The 19,446-nt window shown below is 38.7% G+C and overlaps 1 protein-coding gene across 1 annotated transcript in view; it reads right to left on the bottom strand.

The window, feature by feature from the left end:
* LOC306998032 (NACHT, LRR and PYD domains-containing protein 12-like) overlaps positions 1–19,446 on the bottom strand; it is an 83,633-nt gene that overhangs the window by 24,909 nt on the left and 39,278 nt on the right. Inside the window, exons 10-12 of the mRNA XM_079611763.1 lie at positions 15,396–15,566; positions 8,476–8,649; positions 7,903–8,076 (exon numbers count right to left, since the gene is read on the bottom strand). Coding sequence (XP_079467889.1) covers positions 7,903–8,076; positions 8,476–8,649; positions 15,396–15,566 — 519 coding nt within the window. The remainder of the gene's footprint in view (positions 1–7,902; positions 8,077–8,475; positions 8,650–15,395; positions 15,567–19,446) is intronic.

The raw sequence follows: 19,446 nt of genomic DNA, 5'->3' as shown, positions 1-19,446 counted from the left end.
TTGGCTCATTGGAAGCATGTACAGGTTGAATAGGAGTGGCGCAAGAATTGAGCCTTGAGGAACTCCGCATGTCATGGATGTCCACTCAGACTTATGGTCTCCTATACTCACATAATAACCTCTCGCTTCTAAGTATGACCTGAACCATTTTAGGACTATCCCAGAAAGCCCCACCCAGTTTTCCAGCCTGTCAAGAAGTATGTTGTGATCAACAGTGTCAAATGCAGCACTGAGGTCGAGTAGTACCAACACTGATAATTTGCCTGTATCAGTATTTAAGCGAATATCGTTAATTATCTTTATGAGCGCTGTCTCTGTGCTGTGATGCGATCGGAAACCAGATTGAAAATTGTCAAAGTATCCATTCGAGCTTAAGAATTTGTTCAGCTGATTGAAAACAACTTTTTCAATGATCTTGCCAATGAAAGGAAGATTTGAGATCGGTCTATAATTGCTTAATATGGTCTTATCAAGATTACTCTTTTTTAGGAGGGGTTTGACAACTGCAGTTTTCAGGGAGTTTGGAAAACTTCCAGAGAGAAGTGAGGCATTTACCACTTCTAGGAGATCTGCTTCTAAGCTGTTTAACACACTTTTGAAGAAAGATGTGGGAAGAGCGTCAAGGGCGCAGGTTGATGTTTTAAGGTGCTGTACGGTTTCTTCCAAAATTTTGCCATCAATTTCTTTTAAATCAGACATAGTAACTACTTTCTCAGGTTGTGGTCTGATCTGTCTGACCCCAGTGCAACTCAAGGATGTGCTGATCACCTTTCTGATATTATTGATTTTCTCAGAGAAGAAAGAAGCGAACTCACTGCACTTGCTGTCTGAGAGCATTTCACTGGGAATCTGGCTCGGGGGGTTTGTCAGTCTCTCTACAGTAGCAAAAAGAGTGCGTGTGTTGTTTAAGTTGCTGTTAATAATATTTGAGAAGAAAGTCTGTCTAGCTTTGCCTAGTTCTATATTGAAAGCATGGATGGTGTCTTTGTAGATGTTATAATGGACTACAAGTTTTGTCTTCCGCCACATGCGCTCTGCTTTTCTGCATTGTCTTTTCATATTTTGCACTGCTGTTGAGTTTCTCCAGGGTGCCTTTTGTCTACCACTCTTCCTGACCTTCACAGGAGCAATATCATCAATTACACTTTTAACTTTTGAGTTAAAAGAATCAAGGAGAAAATCAACAGAGTCAGCAGATATGCTTGGTGTTAAAGATATAGCCTTCATAAATAGTACACTAGTGTTCTCATTTAAGCATCTCTTTTTGACAGACACAGATCTAGCTTCAATGGCAGGAGAGATCAATATATCAAAGAAAATACAGAAATGATCAGACAGTGCTACATCCTTAATAACAATCGATGAAATGTTTAGACCTTTACTGATAAGTAAATCTAGAGTGTGTCCACGATTGTGTGTCGGTCCATGTACATGCTGAGTCAGATCAAAAGTTTTTAAAACAGTTTTGATTTCTTTTGCCATATTGTTTTCTGCATTGTCTATGTGGATGTTGAAATCTCCGGCAATAGCAAAACAGTCAAACTCTGAGGAAATGGTTGATAACAGTTCTGTAAAATCCTCAGCAAAGGCTGAAGAGTATTTTGGAGGCCTGTAAACAATGATTAGTAAAATGCGTGGAGCACCTTTTAACACAATACCCAGATATTCAAAAGACGGGTAATTACCAAATGATATTTGCTTACATGGATAGACATCTTTAAAAAGAGCAGCTACTCCCCCACCTCTCCTACCCGCTCTGCAGACACTCAAAAACTAAAGTTAGGAGGGGATGTTTCATTGAGGACAGTTGCACTGCAGTTGTCTTCTAGCCAAGTTTCATTTAGAAACATAAAATCCAGGTTGTATGTGGTTATTAAGTCATTGACTAGAAGTGATTTATTTTTAAGTGAGCAGATGTTTAAGAGTGCTAACTTAACAGTCTTACTTTTTGTCCGCACAGCAGTCTTAGTTTGGCGTGTAATAGGCACCAGATTAGATGGGTTTGCTGTACGGCTTTTGAAGGCCTTAGACTTTCTATCATGTAATCGAACAGCAATAGAGAAAGATACAGGCACACAGGGTTCCCGCTTGTTCTGTAAACATTTGAGAAAGTTACTGTTATCATAGCGGGGACCCGGCACATATCACTGAGAGCTGGTATCAGTTGTTTTTGGTTCACCTCGAGCAGAAGGAGGAGGGTGTGAGCCCTGTCGTTGTGGCAGAGCCCGAAGAACTCTTGCAGGAGGAGGGGGAGGGCGAGCGGGGCCCGCAGGCTTTGGTGGTTTTGGGGCCTGCCGTTTTTTGGTTGATATCTGGGGGCTTGCAAAAGAGTGGGATAGTTTGGTTCCAGCATAGACCAGTTTTTCCATTCTCTCTGAGAAGCACAGACGTGGAGATGCTGGAGATAGAGATAGCGTGTCTGGTGAGAGGGGCTGTTGTTGTTCTGGTGTTATCGGAGGCTGTAATATGCTGTCCTGGTTTCCAGGAAGTCGTCCTTGGCTGTTGAATCTTGGAGCAGTTCTAGTATGTCACAGTCTGTCTGTGGGCAGGGCTCAGCTGAGATTGTGTCCGTGAGCAGAAGTTGTTGTGGCTGAGTGGTGTTATCATTGTCCTTGTGTGACGTGTCAACCGCATGTCCATTCAGGTGCTGGAGTGAAGTCCTGTGGTCATCCATACTGTGTCCAGGTGTGTGTGTGCCATTCAGGTTGAGTGGATTGGCACACACTGCAGAAGGATGATTGAGGGAGAAGTAGATATTGTCCTTTAGCACTCTTGAACCAAGTTTGTTTGGGTGGTGTCCGTCTTGTTGGAACAGTTGCCTCTGACTCCAGAAAAGATTGAAGTTGTCAATGAAGTTCACTCCTTTTATATTGCAGGTTTTTTGGAGCCATGTATTAAGCCCAAGCAACCGTGAAAACCTGTTTGTTCCTCTTGCTGGGAGTGGTCCACTGATGAATGTTTGTACTTTCAGTCTTTTAAGTGTTTCAAGAAGTTCATTGAAATCCTTCTTAAGGAGTTCTGACTGCTCTTTATGAATATCATTTTTCCCCACATGAATGATGAGTCGATTTGCAGTCTTATGTTTCATCAGAATGTTCTCAAGTTCCCTGTTTACATCAGAAATTGTTGCTTGTGGAAGGCAGCACGTAGTTGTATCCCTGCTACTAGTGTGTCGGATAATGGAGTCACCCACTATCAGAGTCGTGTGCTCGGCTGCGCTCTGAGCTCTGTGCCGCCTTGAGCGCAAGTTAGCATCAGTGTTAGCTACTGGCTTATCCAGTCTGTGTTCGATCACATTCATCACGTTTGGAGATTCCTCATTTACATTCATTAATACTTCAAATCTGTTCTCAAGATGTATAGGCGGTGGTAGGAGACCAGTGTTTGCAATCCTTGTCAGAGCCGTATCTGGGGTAGAGGATGCTATTGCGGCAATATGTGATACTCGTGACAATCTGATGTCTCGAGTGCCTTTGGGTCTCGCTCCCTGTGTGTGCCATCGATTTGTAAGTCGATCGGCTTGTTTCTCTACACTCAGTATGGCCTGTTGAGGAGCAGTAGATTCATGGGGCTCACCTGCTGTATGCTGAGGGCGTCCATGACGGAGCTCTGTTGTGTGTTCCGTCTGGTTTGGTGGTCCCGCAAATAACTTTGTTTCAAGAACTGCAATCCTTTGCAAAAGTCTGTGGCAGTTAGTGCAGCAAGTAGATTCCAGAAGAGGCATTTTCTCTTATCCTTATGCAGTTGTGTTTTCTCTTCCCCGGAATGTAAGCTTTCAGTGGGAGGCTGGTCGAATAAAATAATTCAGCTTTTTTGTAGTAATCCAAGCGTTTGAGCACTGTGCTGATTTGCTGAGGTTAAAATTAGTTGATAAAAGAAGATAAAATATAAAAAATATAAAAGCGATAGAGCAAAGCGCGGAGCAGTAAGCAAGAGCGTCCGAACAGTAGCTGAGCAGGAAGTAGAAAAACTTCAGTAGGACCGATATACACCAAACATTCCAGTCTTGTGCCTAGTTATATTTACGAAGACATTTACTGAGGGATTTGTAAATATATTATTCCTTGCCTGATTTATATAACATTATATTCCAAAAAACATGGTGAAAATCTCTTTTTTAAGGCTATTCACAGTATATTCTGATTTACAGGATAACAAAAGTAGATATCCATAAATCCCTCTGTAATTTTCCCCCATCTAATATGTGAACACAATGAAAAAATTAACCTGGCTTTATACAATACTCAGATTTCATTTTTTAAATATATGCAAATAAGCACATATTTAATTAGACAATGCCTAATGTGCATATTTAAACATTAAATTACAGAAAACTTGTAATACATTTTTTTCTCATCTTAACCCTCTGGGGTCTGAGGTGTTTTCTGGGTCCTGGAGGTGTTCTGACATGCTCTGACATTTGTGCTTATTTCTATTACTTGTGACATTTTCATGGCTAAAGTCTTATTACACTGCATTCAGCACAAACTCTGCTACAATAATATGTCAGCAGCATGTATGTAAAAGTTTGTAGTTTTGAGATAATAACATTTATGCGTGGTTTGTGAAAATGACCAAAAAAAAGTCACTGAAATGAAATGAGGTCATGAAACCCAAACTGATTATTTCTTTGCAAGACTTTTGAAAATTGTATCACGTAGCCTAGAATATTTGCTCCAAAACTATGTGAAAATCACCTTGACTACTCATTCAGTTAAGACAATATATTGATTTAAAATTTGTAAGACATGTCTTGTGTAAGAAAGCTTTATGCGAGTAGGCGTAAACCACCCATGAATATTGAGTGTTTCACACCTGAGAGAGACAAAGAGCCTCCCATAATGGCCCTATTAGGAGCTCTCAGGGCCTATGAGGAACTTTGAACAAAGAATGAGGAGATTTTAAAAAGAATGGCTTTTTGATTGTTTGGATTTATTTACAACACAACAATCCAAAGATACACAACAAATGGCAAAAAAAACACATTATTTAACACACTGAACTAAAGACAGAGACTTAACCAGTCACACACCTTTGTGCCATTCCTGAAACATAGTGCATACCTGTCATTTCCCAGGTGTTTGATTTTTCACTTTACCATGTTCTGCTCATGTTGAAGTCAGCAGGACTATACCTAACAAAAAAAAAAAAGCTGTGAACATGCTGATATCAAGAGAAACTAGGGCTGCACGATTTTGGGAATACATTTTAGATTTGTTCTGGTTAAAATTGCTTTTTAAAATTTATAAAATACACACACACAGACATATATATAAAATGCCTTGTAGGCATACGTGCAGGGCTGCATAAAACAATAACAATAGTAGGCTATAGCAGGCATCGTTAAAAAGGAAGACTTCAGTAACACTACACTAGAGAAAAATATATTTATTTTATTATCATGTTACTTCAAATGTTTACATCGATATGACGTTATGAAATGAGATTGGAGTAAAAACATGAAGCCTATGTTTGATGCGTTTTGCGGATCGGGACAAATTTTTCTGTCCGAGCCCGGCCCGCGTCCGACAGGCATAAATATTTTTTTTCTCATACTAATTACACATGTACGTTTGTTTGTGTGGAAAGTATTCGGAAATGTCAACAGATGAGCGCATCAGCGCGCAGAGCAACAAGGCGCACAGGCGCACATCCACGTGTGTCGTTGTCACGGCTACATAAACAAATTTCCGCACACAGGAAGACAGATGTTATGGTAGCCTAATATTTTACATGTATTTTAATCACAAAAACGAACGTTTGCATCAAGTGAAAGCATCAGGCACATTGGCTATCTATATAATAAGCTGGTTTAAATGTAAAATGTTCAATGCCGCTCTGATGTGGGCTCGGGTCGGGTATCCATCCTCTATTTCAAACACACAGCGCGACTGAGAACATTCACTGAAGCATCGAGCAACAGTTCGACTGCAATGTGAAGTGTATGCAACAATACTAACTAATATAATTCAGAATTATTTCTTACCTTAAAATCGTTCTTGTCTTCAAATCGCGTTCTTCTTCTTCTGATGTAAATCCAGTAATCTCACAGCGTGTCTTCCAAACTCGACGACTGCAGAGGACTGATAAAGTTTGCCGCTTTGTTGTTGAGGTAATGGGCGCGTTCGCTCAACGCATGGACGATTTGGATATCAATATATTTTGCGCGTGTGGTCACATTAAAACTAATGAGCAAAGGTTAGAGAACTTGGATATCTTGTTGGTTTTATACAAATTACTTAAACAGAGAATATTTGTTTTCGTTTTGAATCAGATCATTTAAAACTACACACTTAAATTATTATAAATATATAGAGCTCATAAATGTGTGACAAGTATTCGCTGAGTTTTGTTTATGTTTAGAGACGTGCTCAAGAAAAAAAAAGTTCACGAGACGGAGAGGCAGAAAGTACACCCTGTTTAATTTCTTTATTTTACAAAAGCACAACGTTTTGTTTTGATTGTAAGTGGACACATACAAAAGTAGACATCTCACAGATTCTTTTTAAGTCTGTATGACCATATATGACGGAGTATTTTAAGTTTATTTAGCTGCTATGTAAAAAAAATCACGCAAATCACGCCGGCGTGATTGCCGACCCCAGAGGGTTAATGTAGGCAATCAACTGGGAAAGTTTCATGGTGATATCTGCTAGTTACACATTTTACCCTATTCACCTGTAGTGTCTCGCCTTAAACTGTTGAAGTGATTTTAAGGCGAGACACTACAGGTGAATAGGGTACAATTTAAAAATAATAGATATCACCATGAAACTTCCTCAGTTGATTACTTACACAAGTTCATAAAAAAAATGTATTACAAGTTTTTGAAATTTGTATGTTTAATTATTCAAATTAGGTATTATCTCATTAAATATGCACACTTTTGCATATATTTTCGGTAGATAGATCTGAACATATGATAAAGCCAGGTGCAAAATTCTTTTTTTCATTTTGGTTACGCACAAGATGAAAAAAGATGTTCAGAGGGATTTCAGGATATATGCTTTAATTACCTAGGAAATCAAAATATACTGTCCATAGCCTTAAAAAATCGATTTTCGCCATATTTTTGGGATTAAAATGTCCCATAAATCAGGCCAGGAATGATTTATTAACAAATCCCTCTGAACATATCTTCAAAATACTGCTAAGTGTATAACTGGAAAATTTGGTGTACATCGGTGCTACATAGGCTGAGATGTTTCTACTGGAGGATGACAAAAAACCCATTTTGAGAAAAAGGCATTTAAAGATTTGTAATGTAAAAAATCATACTTTTTTAGTAGAAACAACTATTTACAGACACAATATCTTATCAAATAATTAGCAACAACAATACAAACCACCTAAATCACATCAAAACTTATAAACACAGCATTTATGGCCTTTAACTGAGCAGAAAAACAGTCAAAAACACACATCTAAATGTCAGAGTGCGTCACGTGATGCATCTGAACCAATCACGTTGTCAGAAATTGACATCAGCCAATGAGATTTCGCTTTTAGGGTTAAATGCCCATTTTACTTTCACGATTGGTTGCTGATTAAAAGGAAATGACCATATTTGGACCCAACAGCATTGCACAGAAGAGAGAGAGCTTTTCAGACATGTGCGTGATTAAAGGAAGAACACAGAGATCGCGGAGCAGCGCGTTGATTTAGAACGCCAACTTTTGTTGAATTTCGGAGAAATCTACAGAAGCAAATACACAAAGTGTAGTGAAATAAAGACCTAAATGTGTATTTTGGACTTTTTTTCACCACAAGTCGGAAAGAAGACATGTTATTGAAGACACATAGCCCAAAATCTCAAAATTGACCAGTAAAAAAAAAAACGATGTTTTTGCCTGCCGTGTCTCGCCTTAAGCATTTTGATTCTTGTATGTGAACGTGACTGACCTCAATCTCTCCAGTTTACAGTGTGAATCCTTCAGTACGGCACATAAGTGCTTCACTCCTGAGTCTCCTAGTGTATTCCCGCTCAGGTCCAGATCTCTCAGGTGTGACGGGTTTGATCTCAGAGCTGAAGTCAGGATTAGACTCTGTTTCTCTGTAATACTGCAATAACTCAGACTGAAGACAGAGAAATAACAATAGTTCACATCTATGATGATCCTCTTATTGAAGAGCCACAGCAGCATTTAGTGTCCAATAGTCTGTTCTGAAACCCAGTCACACTAGTTCTGTGCGCTGGAAGACACGGTTTCTTCTCTTTCATTTTAACTATTTATTTGACGTCTCTCTTCTTTATTCTCTGTTGAAAAGGCAGATTTCTTCATGTACACAATCAGTACATTGTATCAAATGCTGGAAATTAAACAATTACTATCTAGATAAAAACACATAAAAATGTGAGCAATAGGGAAACCCCAGAAAGTGCACTGCTATAAACAATGAAACATAAGCCCTGCTGTCTTCAGATAAATAAACTTCAGTCACACTGTAATTGCTGTACAGTATAATGACACTAACTGTAGTTTCTCCAGCTTGAGTTGTGGGTTCATCAGTAGATCACTGAGGTTTTTCACTCCAGAGTCTCCTAGTTTATTCCAGCGCAGGTCCAGATCTCTCAGGTGTGACGGGTTTGATCTCAGAGCTGAAGTCAGGATGAGACTCTGTTTCTCTGTAATACTGCATCGACTCAGACTGAAGACAGAAAGAGAAAAGAAAATGAATCAGATTTATGATGATCAACTAGCGTGTTTAGCTTCATCCAGCAGACTTTTGCTGACAAATAAACAGGGATATCCAGATGCAGGTAACACAGAGAAAGACTACACACTGCTCATTTAAATATATTTAAATATATATATATATATATATATATATATATAATATATATTGTTATACAACTACTGATGAACATATTTGGTTTTGATGAGAAAAAAGAAAAAAATAACTACACAAATGCGGATTAGAAGCCAGAACTTCTGACAGGCTTGGTGAAAGTTCTGCCACTGGACCATTAAGGTACACATTAAATAGGCGGATCTATATGGCGGCAAATCAATGACAATAATAAACGAGCGCACAGCGGATGCTGGCGCGCGCGGTAAATGACTTTCGCGAGCGAATAACAGATCTACACGCGAGGAAACGGGAACTCGCGAGCTCATTCAAGCAGTGCGCGCGCGCAGACATCTCCGCTGCACGCAATTCAAGCCCTCGCGCACGCGCAGACATCTCCTCTGCACGCAATACAAGCGATCGCGCGCGCGCATGATAATTCCCCACGCTCTCGCGCTCGATCTGCTCTCGCCTGCTGGTTTTGCTCGCTCGAACACTTTTATTTTTGGCAGTCGAGGGGCGGGGCTTACTGTTTTAATAACCTCAAATGTCATTCGTTACATCCCTTTTCCCGGAAGTCACTTGTGATTGGACGCCTGTGATTGTCAATCAAGAGCGGCAAAGGCACGACCCAAAAGCTGGTTGTCAACCACCGTTAAAAACAAAGAAGAAGACAATAACTTGACTTAAGACATGGCTTCATTAACGGAGCAGATGCATGCGAGTTATCACTTAATTTGTTTTTATTTTATTTATTTATTGTTGTTTATTAATGTGTAATGTGATTTAATGCATTGTTAATATAGAATAGATTCTTACCAGAAACTACACTAGTCTTAGGGGTAGTGATTGCATTCTTGTGTTGTTAAGAGATATTTACAGACTGTAATGACACATTTCCATGGTTATTCGCATTGTAAATCTACCAAAATGTTTACAATTTTCTACTTTTTATATTTATAACACTATTATTTGTGTTATTTGTATTAAAATATTTTTTACAAATTGGAGGAAAATGGGAATGCAAAGATATATATATGCTGTTGAAAATGAGTAAAAATTACAAAATTACAAAAAACTGCTTGTTAACATCAGGTGTCTTCAATGTTGACAATAACATATATTTTGTAATTTTTACACATTTTAAATAGTTAACATTTAAGGAATTAATTTGATTAATTATTACTCAATTCTAATTTGTTAAATTTTATTAATAATATTGCTTATAATCTGTTGCCTCATTTTTATTAATTAGATATAAATAAAATCTGTTTTCATTTTTACAGTGCACTAGTCTTAGGGGTAGTGATTGCATTCTTGTGTTGTTAGGAGATATTTACAGACTGTAATGACACATTTCCATGGTTATTCGCATTGTAAATCTACCAAAATGTTTACAATTTTCTACATTTTATATTTATAACACTATTATGTGTGTTATTTGTATTAAAATATTTTTTAAAAATTGGAGGAAAATGGGAATGCAAAGATATATATGCTGTAGTTCACCACTACATAACCACTATACTCCCTCCCATTCACCATGCGTTTACCCAACCAAAATTATATTGGTTCCGAGAACCTCAGAAATGTAAAAAGTGTCCATTAAATAGTTGTAAATCTAACAAGGGCTTTGGATGAAAGATAAATTATGTGTTTATATCAATAAGCAAGAGTTTCTGGTAAGAATCTATTCTTTATTAACAATGCATTAAATCACATTACACATAAATAAACAACAATAAATAAATAAAATAAAAACAAATTAAGTGATAACTCGCATGCATCTGCTCCGTTAATGAAGCCATGTCTTAAGTCAAGTGATTGTCTTCTTCTTCTTTGTTTTTAACGGTGGTTGACAACCAGGGCCGTTTCTCAATACCAAGTACGCAAACTTCGGACTTGCGTCCTTGGTAGTTCAGACTTGCCAAGTTCGACTTAGGAGAACGAACTCCCGAGGACGAGAGGACGCAAGTCCGGTTATTCTGCAATTGGGACAGCGGCGTTCTTGATCGCGTCACTCAGCACGCTCTGGCTACTCCGGTTATCTCTTTATGTATATTTAATCAACAATAAAACGAAATATGGTATAAAACAACACTCTGCCTCTTTTCATTTAAAAAAAAATCTTAAACACAAATGTGGTTCAGGCAACGTGTACATTGATTATCTTCACTGCATAACAACACAAAATAAAACGCAACCCTGCTTCTTTTTGCTTTCATTAAAAAAAATATTAAACATTATTGAACATTAAAACTGACATTTAAAAAACAGACGGGGTTGTGTCATTTTATTTTATTATACATGTACAGTGAAGAGAATGTATAATAAAATTAATATAAAAAATATTATATATATTTTAAAATATATAGCCTAAAATAAAATTACACAACCCTGACTCTTTTTGTTAAATGTCCGTTTTAATGATCTGATATCCAGTATAAAAGTATAAGTAAATAAAAATAAATAAAGTATAGATAGCTCAAGTTAAATAGCCTAAATATATAAAATTATGAAACTTCACTTTGCCCTCAGCCAAAACGATTTGCCATGGAACAAATTATAGATTAATGAGACCAAAGATCGCCCGTTAGATATACACAAGACAAATAATATCTCACGTTTAACCGCTAGACTAGAGACATCAGAGCCAGCGGCAAACATCAGAAGCACTAGCCGAGGAAAAGCTGGTCCAGTCGGGGTTATTGAGCGCTGAGCGCCCGGTGATTGCCTGGATCTCACAACTCCGAAAACGTCAGATACATTTTTCAAATAGGCGCTATCTTTATAAATAAACCACAGATTTGACCTTTAAACAACTACATTCTCGACTGAAACACTCTTAGATTTACATTTCGTGACACGATAACAGTAGTATTTTGATATTACGCGGGTTTTCTCCTCTGCCATTGACGCTTGCTGGTGGGACAAGATGCATTCTGGGATACCTGTCTGTCTCAAGTCTGCACAAGTCACCTCTACATGCATCCTCGGTAAAAGGGGTAAAAGGGGCGGATCAAGAACACATCCGGGGATTTGAACTGGACTTGGCTAGATGTGAACTTTTGAATTGGGACAGTACTTGGGCAGCGACTGATGACGTTTCACAAGTCCACAAGAACACAAGTACAGACAAGAACGCATATTGAGAAACGGCCCAGCTTTTGGGTCGTGCCTTTGCCGCTCTTGATTGACAATCACAGGCGTCCAATCACAAGTGACTTCCGGGAAAAGGGATGTAACCAATGACATTTGAGGTTATTAAAACAGTAAGCCCCGCCCCTCGACTGCCAAAAATAAAAGTGTTCGAGCGAGCAAAACCAGCAGGCGAGAGCAGATCGAGCGCGAGAGCGTGGGGAAAGATCATGCGCGCGCGCGCGATGGCTTGTATTGCGTGCAGAGGAGATGTCTGCGCGCGCGCGAGGGTTTGAATTGCGTGCAGAGGAGATGTCTGCGCGCGCGCACTGCTTGAATGAGCTCGCGAGTTCCCGTTTCCTCGCGTGTAGATCTGTTATTCGCTCGCGAAAGTCATTTACCGCGCGCGCCAGCATCAGCTGTGCGCTCGTTTATTATTGTCATTGATTTGCCGCCATAGATCTATGCATTTATTCAAGCGGAGATTCTCGGCACTGACATTTATGAAGCAGAATAGTAGGTCATATGTCTAATGCTTTTTGAAAATGTAAGGCTTTCTTCTTCATAAAACGAGTCGGACATCATCATCACATTTTTCTATATATTTTTATTTATTTACATTAGTAAGCTACAGGGCATCGTCTTTCAAAACATGACGTGCGTGAAAGAGAAAAATGAAAGCGTCTCTGTCCCCAGCACATTTCAAACCAAACTGATGTCCATGTTTCTATGGCATCGCTGTCCAGGAGTAATTAGCTGGTAAAGTGGATTCACTTATTGTAGAGTTAATGAAAGTTATCATGAGCATGGTAATGTTTTAAGCAGATCTTAACAAATGTCAGTAGACCGGGAAGATTTTAAAACGAGCCGTTCATTCATAAATACGCAAGATCGCTGTGAAATGCAGACCGGAAGTCAAAAGACAACGAGCGCAGCGCTGGAAAGGGGCTATACAGTATATGGTCTATATAATGAAGGTTGTGAAATAATTGGCTAATATTAACTCTGCTTTGGTGCTGTAATGATATTGCACATCACCACGATAAAGTCCTCATCTGAGCTGCTTCAGCGGACTAACAACACTCGTCAATGTCACCATGTTTTAGATGACCAATCAAGTCAAAGTAGACGGGCTTTATGTTCACAGAAGCTGCGAGTCGAGCGCGAATTCCAGCGCCGCTTCACGACCCGCTTCAGTTAACGGCCATTAAGTGTGAGATATGATGCAAGCAGCGAAACTAAACCGCTGTTTTACGATAGAAGTTATGAACAACAGACAGAAATAATCAGTTTGCAAAGACTGTATCAATCACAGCTCAGCTTTGGGAAGGGAAGATATACAGGTGAAGATAAGGAGACCGAGAGAAGAAGAAAGAGAGAATGTGATGAAGATGAGAGAGGAAGAGCAGATATTGCATACTGTGCCCAGGGTGAGATTATCATTATTACAATGGATTCATATTTAACACAGATATTATGTTATTCACTATTACAGCGGAAACTATAAACTCAATTTAACAGCACAAGCACCTATTAAATATATTTCCATAATAGTAGTATTGTATAAATATATATTTGTATACCTCGAATGTGTTTGAATACTTCACCAGTATCAGCACTGGGACTGTTTACTGTATTACTCCACTTGTCTGTGTAACTTGCATCATTAAGCCAGTAGGGGGCGACACGTGACTGTCTTTATGAGTGAGCAACTGAACCATTAATTGAACCGATTAGTCCAAAAACATTGATTAATTCAGGAAAGAAACAAGTTGCTGAAACCGATCTTTGATGCTCACACATATTGCTCATATGCCTCTGGACACAGAAGGATTGCCTTGGCGTTTGATTAAAATGTAACATCTATGCAAAATAATCATTGAATCATTTCTCATTCCTGTTTGGAATAAGTGATTGTGTTTTGTCCACAATAAGCATAACATCTATGCATTCAATTTTGTAGTGTGGATCATTCATTGCAACATTTAAGCTAAAAAAAAAAGCGCTATATAAATGTAACAAATTATTATTATGATTATTAATCTGATTTTCATGTTTAAGAATCTGTTTTCTGCTTGACTAATAATTTATGCTTCTGCCCACTGACATGCTTTTAAAGCTAATGATTTTTTGTCCTTCAAACACCTTAAATTGCACATGTGTAGATCAGGAAAATCACAAATGTCCCCCGAACCCCCACAGCAACATCAATTTTGGGACCTCAGTCTTTATAAAGTCCTGCGTACGGCCCTGCCTTCATGTTGCCATTGTCTTCTGTCTGGCTTTGTTCCCTGTGACTGCTGTTGGTGACCTTCATGTTTCTCAGTCAAGTCTTTGTTTTTTTAGTTTTGTTCACGTTTATTTTAATACAAACAAAGCTTTTCAAAGCTTCAAATCAATTAAACCAATTTCATGGCAAAATGATTCACTGTTCTGAAGTCAGTCAAAGTCCTGGCAGAAAGCAAAGCATAAGGATGTAGTGTGATGGCACTGGTGAGTTCTGCAAGGGACTTTTACTGACTTTTCTCAACTCACCGAAGTGACGTCAACGTCCGGTCTAGCAGTGGCATAACCCATCAGGCAAGTGTTATTTTAATAAACTTATGATGTACTTATAAAACGAGACATTGGGAAGTTTGTGAGTACGGAACTTATTTGCACTAATATAGAAGTTTGGTAACATTATGGACATTATTAGTGGGGTAAATTACGAGATACATATTTGGAGCCGTTAGCGCCTGCACTAAGCCATTCGGCTGATTTCTCTAAATAAGCTATAACTTTAATATTTACAATATTTCATAAACACATGGGTTCATATTTCATGAACCCATGATTCATGGGTTCACAGAGATCATCGCCCCTCAGCGGTGAACCATTGAACTTTTTAAATGTGTTGAAACAGTTATAACGTAACAAAGCCTCGTTTACTGAAATCATGTGACTTTGCCAGTTTGATACACACTCCGACCCACTGATTTTGAAACCAAAGATTTGTAAAGGTTTCGTAGCTTCATGAAGCGTTTCGAAAGCGCTCATCACTAGCGTTCAGTCAACTTGCCTTCAGTGGATCTTATTACAGGCAGACACTGATCACAGACTTTTAAAATGCACTTGTTAAATTATTAGATATTTAGATATTTATTTTTAGATATACCAAAATTAGATATTTTACATTTTGTGAAATACAAACATTGAATTGAAAGCAGTTATGAACAATTCTGATGTTACAAAAACATTGTTCTGCCTTGATCCAACTGTCTGTCTTAACCAAATATTTAAAGCTTGATATCACGTTTTAATTGTGTTTTTAGTTTGCTGTTTAATTGTATTACTTTAACTTGTTGTGGCTCTGTGTGACGCTGAGGAAAAAACTGCTCTGACTCAAACAAGTGAGGAAATATGATCATCAGCTAACATTACAACTAAAAGTAAAGTAATATTATAAATAAATGAGCAATACTCACGTCAGTGTGTTGAGTCGACAGTGTTTATCCGACAGTAGAGCAGCGATCTGATTCACTCGTGTGTCTCCTAGTTCATGTTCACTCAGATTCAGCTTTCTCTGGAGTAACGGGTTTATACCCACAACTCTATCCACATACTGACAGGCTTCCTCTGCAGCAGGACTCACAAACCTGCAGAAGAGTCAATTCAGTTCTCAACTCAATGTCTGTTGCACTACAAAAAAAGATTGATACGATAAATGTTTTTATTTTTCTTTGAACATTTAAATACACAAATAAATATAATTTTGAAGGAAACTAGAGCGACACTCATGAGCAAACTCATCACTTGGTCGCCTCCAGTTGGTACAAAATGCAGCTGCAAGGCTGCTGAACGGGAACAAAGAGCTTTTGTTTTTAAAGCTCTTAATGATCAAGCTCCATTTTATCTAACAGATCTTCTTACTCTTCTGTCATCTTCCAGATTAAGATCTGCAGACCAGGCTCTATTATCTATCCCCCGCTCCCGTTTAAAAACTAAGGGAGACAGAGCTTTCTCAGTTGCCGCCCCCCGTCTATGGAATCAATTGCCTCTGGACATCCGCCTTGCACCTTCCATTTACATTTTTAAATCAAAATTCAAAACGTATCTCTATTCCCTGGCGTTTTGATACTTAATATCCTTGTTTCACTGTTTGTTTTGTTTGGTTTTACGTTTCTGTGCTTTTATTTATTTATTTTTCACTACTATGTTCAGCACTTTGGATAGCTCTGCTATATTTAAATGTGCTTTATATATATAATTTACTTACTTGCATAAGAACAGAAACGTCTCACAGAGCAGAAGGACAAAAGCTCACTAGATCATGGTTTTCAGTATGAATACAGAGTGTGATATTAAGAGAAATTAATTCTGGCTTTTAAGCAGGAGAAGTGAGAAACGTCAGCACAGAGAACACTGGCTGTGAAACTGCATGTTTGTGAACATCTGGAGACTCATAGACCTGCTGTAGAGATGCAGTGAATCTGGGATTGATGCAAAACTATTGTATTCAGAAAACTATTACACTAAAAGGATATCTAGAATTTTGATGAGAAGTGTGCACAAAAATAAAATTGTTCATTTCAATTATCAAGGTATACTCCAGAATAGCAGCCCAAATACTGACCCATAATGTCTATTTTAACTTTAGCTCGTATCACAACTAAACTGTGTTGACGTTTATCATCATCATGACAGAAGCTGCAGCATCTGATCTGAGGGTTGTTCCATAAAAGACACCAAGAAAAGCGGGGATTAAACTCCAAAACCCGACTTGAATGAACCTAACAAATAAGTTGGGGCTAAAGCGGTTTCATAAAAGGTCATTCAAGTTCACGCAATCCCACTAATTTGATGCAGGTTTATCTAGTCTAGATAACTGCGTGTGCACGCGTTTCTTAAGCAGCCCTAGAGGTCGATCATAGATCAAATCGATCCACCATCAAACTGCATATATTTTGTGCCGTTTTATGCGTTTGAAACATGGTGTTTGCAAAACTTACATTTCACAGGAATATTCTCCATCTGTAAATCTTAGAAAAATCGAGCAAATATTTCCATTTTGCTGCTAAACCTCATATTGAACGAGCGCTGCTGCGCGCTTGTGCGCCAAATCGGAGCGCGATAATTCAGACTAATATATACATTTTGCTTGGAAAAATAATAGGTTATGCAATATTTTATAACACCAGAAATATCTTATAATTATAATAATTTATCTTTAGGATGTTGGATAAGTTACAGTGAACTTATAGCTAATTAGGGCCCAAGCCCTGAAAGGGCGAAGGCCCTATTGTTTTCCTTCGGATTATTAGGGCCCGAGCACCGATGGTGTGAGGACCCTCTTGGAATTGCTCTGTTTATTATTATTATTATTAGGGCCCGAGCACCGATGGTGTGAGGACCCTCTTGGAATTGCTCTGTTTATTATTAGGGCCCGAGCACCGATGGTGTGAGGACCCTCTTGGAATTGCTCTGTTTATTATTATTAGGGCCCGAGCACCGATGGTGCGAGGAAACTATTGGAATTGCTCTGTTTATTATTATTAGGGCCCGAGCACCGATGGTGCGAGGACACTATTGGAATTGCTCTGTTTATTATTATTAGGGCCCGAGCACCAATGGTGCGAGGACACTATTGGAATTGCTCTGTTTATTATTATTATTATTATTATTATTATTATTTTCCGCATTTGATCGCATTTTTGAGGGCCTAAACATGCACGAAAACTCACGAAAATTTGCACACGCGTCAGAACTGGCGAAAATTGACATCTGATATGCGTTTCAGAATTGGGCGGGGTAAAATGGCTCGATAGCGCCACCTATAAAGGTTCAACGGAGTGCGCCTCCCGCTACGTTTCACGTATGTGTACGAAATTCGGTACATACATGTAATGACCCAATACCTACAAAAAAGTCTCTTGGAGCATAGCCTTAAACACAACAGGAAGTCAGCCATTTTGAACTTCCTCTCTGATTTTTGTGCAATTTTTGCCATTTTCAGGCCTCGTACTTTAACAAACTCCTCCTACAGTTTTAATCTGATCATCTTCAAATTTGGTGAGTGTAATCTTAAGGCCTTTGCGACGTTAAATTGCGAAGATCTAGAGTTTTCGTCGAAGGGCGTGTCCTCGGCGGCCTGACAAATTTTGATGTTTCGCCATGAAACAGGAAGTTGCTGTAACTCAGGCAAACAATGTCCAATCTGCCCCAAACTTCACACGTTTGATAAGCGTTCTGTCCTGAACACATGACCATGCTCAAATTCAGTTACAGTCATAGCGCCACCTGCTGGCAACAGGAAGTGACATGTTTAACACTGTGATGCTGTACTAGCAACATATTAAATATTCCATTGAGTTATAAACATGTTAGAAACATGTTAAAACATGCTAGCAATTCTTAGCTAAGTGCTAAAGCATGCTAATGCAATGAAACAGGAAGTTGGTGTTACTCAGGTCGGCAATGTCCAATCTGCCCCAAACTTCACACGTTTGATAAGAGTCCTGCCCTGAACACATTTACATGAGAATATTCAGTTATAGTAATAGCGCCACCTACTGGCAACAGGAAGTGACATGTTTAACACTGTGATGCTGTACTAGCAACATATTAAATATGCCATTGAGTTATAAACATGTTAGAAACCTGTTAAAACATGCTAGCAATTCTTAGCTAAGTGCTAAAGCATGCCAATGCAATGAAACAGGAAGTTGTTGTTACTCAAGTAGGCAATGTCGAATCTGCCCCAAACTTCACACGTTTGATAAGAGTCCTGCCCTGAACACATCTACATGACAATTTTAAGTTAAAGTAATAGCGCCACCTACTGTCGACAGGAAGTGACACATTTACACTGTGATGCATTACTAGCGACAAATTAAATATGCCATTGAGTTCTAAACATGCTAGAAACATGCTAGCAACACTTATCTGAGTGATAACGCATGCTATTATCCCCATAATAAAGGACATTTTTGTGACTGACTTTGACATACTCCTCCTATTTTTACCAACTTAAATGCACATTGCCCACCATGCTCTGTCTTCCTAAAGCCACCGGGTGGCGGTGGCACGGGTGCGAGGGCCCTTTCATCGCTGCTTGCAGCTTTAATTATTATTATTATTATTATTATTTTCCGCATTTAATCGCATTTTTGAGGGCCTAAACATGCACGAAAACTCACGAAAATTTGCACACGCGTCAGAACTGGCGAAAATTGACATCTGATATGCGTTTCAGAATTGGGCGGGGTAAAATGGCTCAATAGCGCCACCTATAAAGGTTCAACGGAGTGCGCCTCCCGCTACGTTTCACGTACGTGTACGAAATTCGGTACATACATGTAATGACCCAATACCTACAAAAAAGTCTCTTGGAGCATAGCCTTAAACACAACAGGAAGTCAGCCATTTTGAACTTCCTCTCTGATTTTTTAGCAGTTTTTGCCATTTTCAGGCCTCGTACTTTAACGAACTCCTCCTACAGTTATAATCTGATCATCTTCAAATTTGGTGAGTGTAATC

The sequence above is a fragment of the Phoxinus phoxinus genome (genome assembly GCF_949152265.1).
Source record: "Phoxinus phoxinus genome assembly, chromosome: 5".
Classification (NCBI taxonomy): Eukaryota; Metazoa; Chordata; class Actinopteri; order Cypriniformes; family Leuciscidae; genus Phoxinus; species Phoxinus phoxinus.
This window is presented reverse-complemented; position numbering and strand designations above follow the sequence as displayed.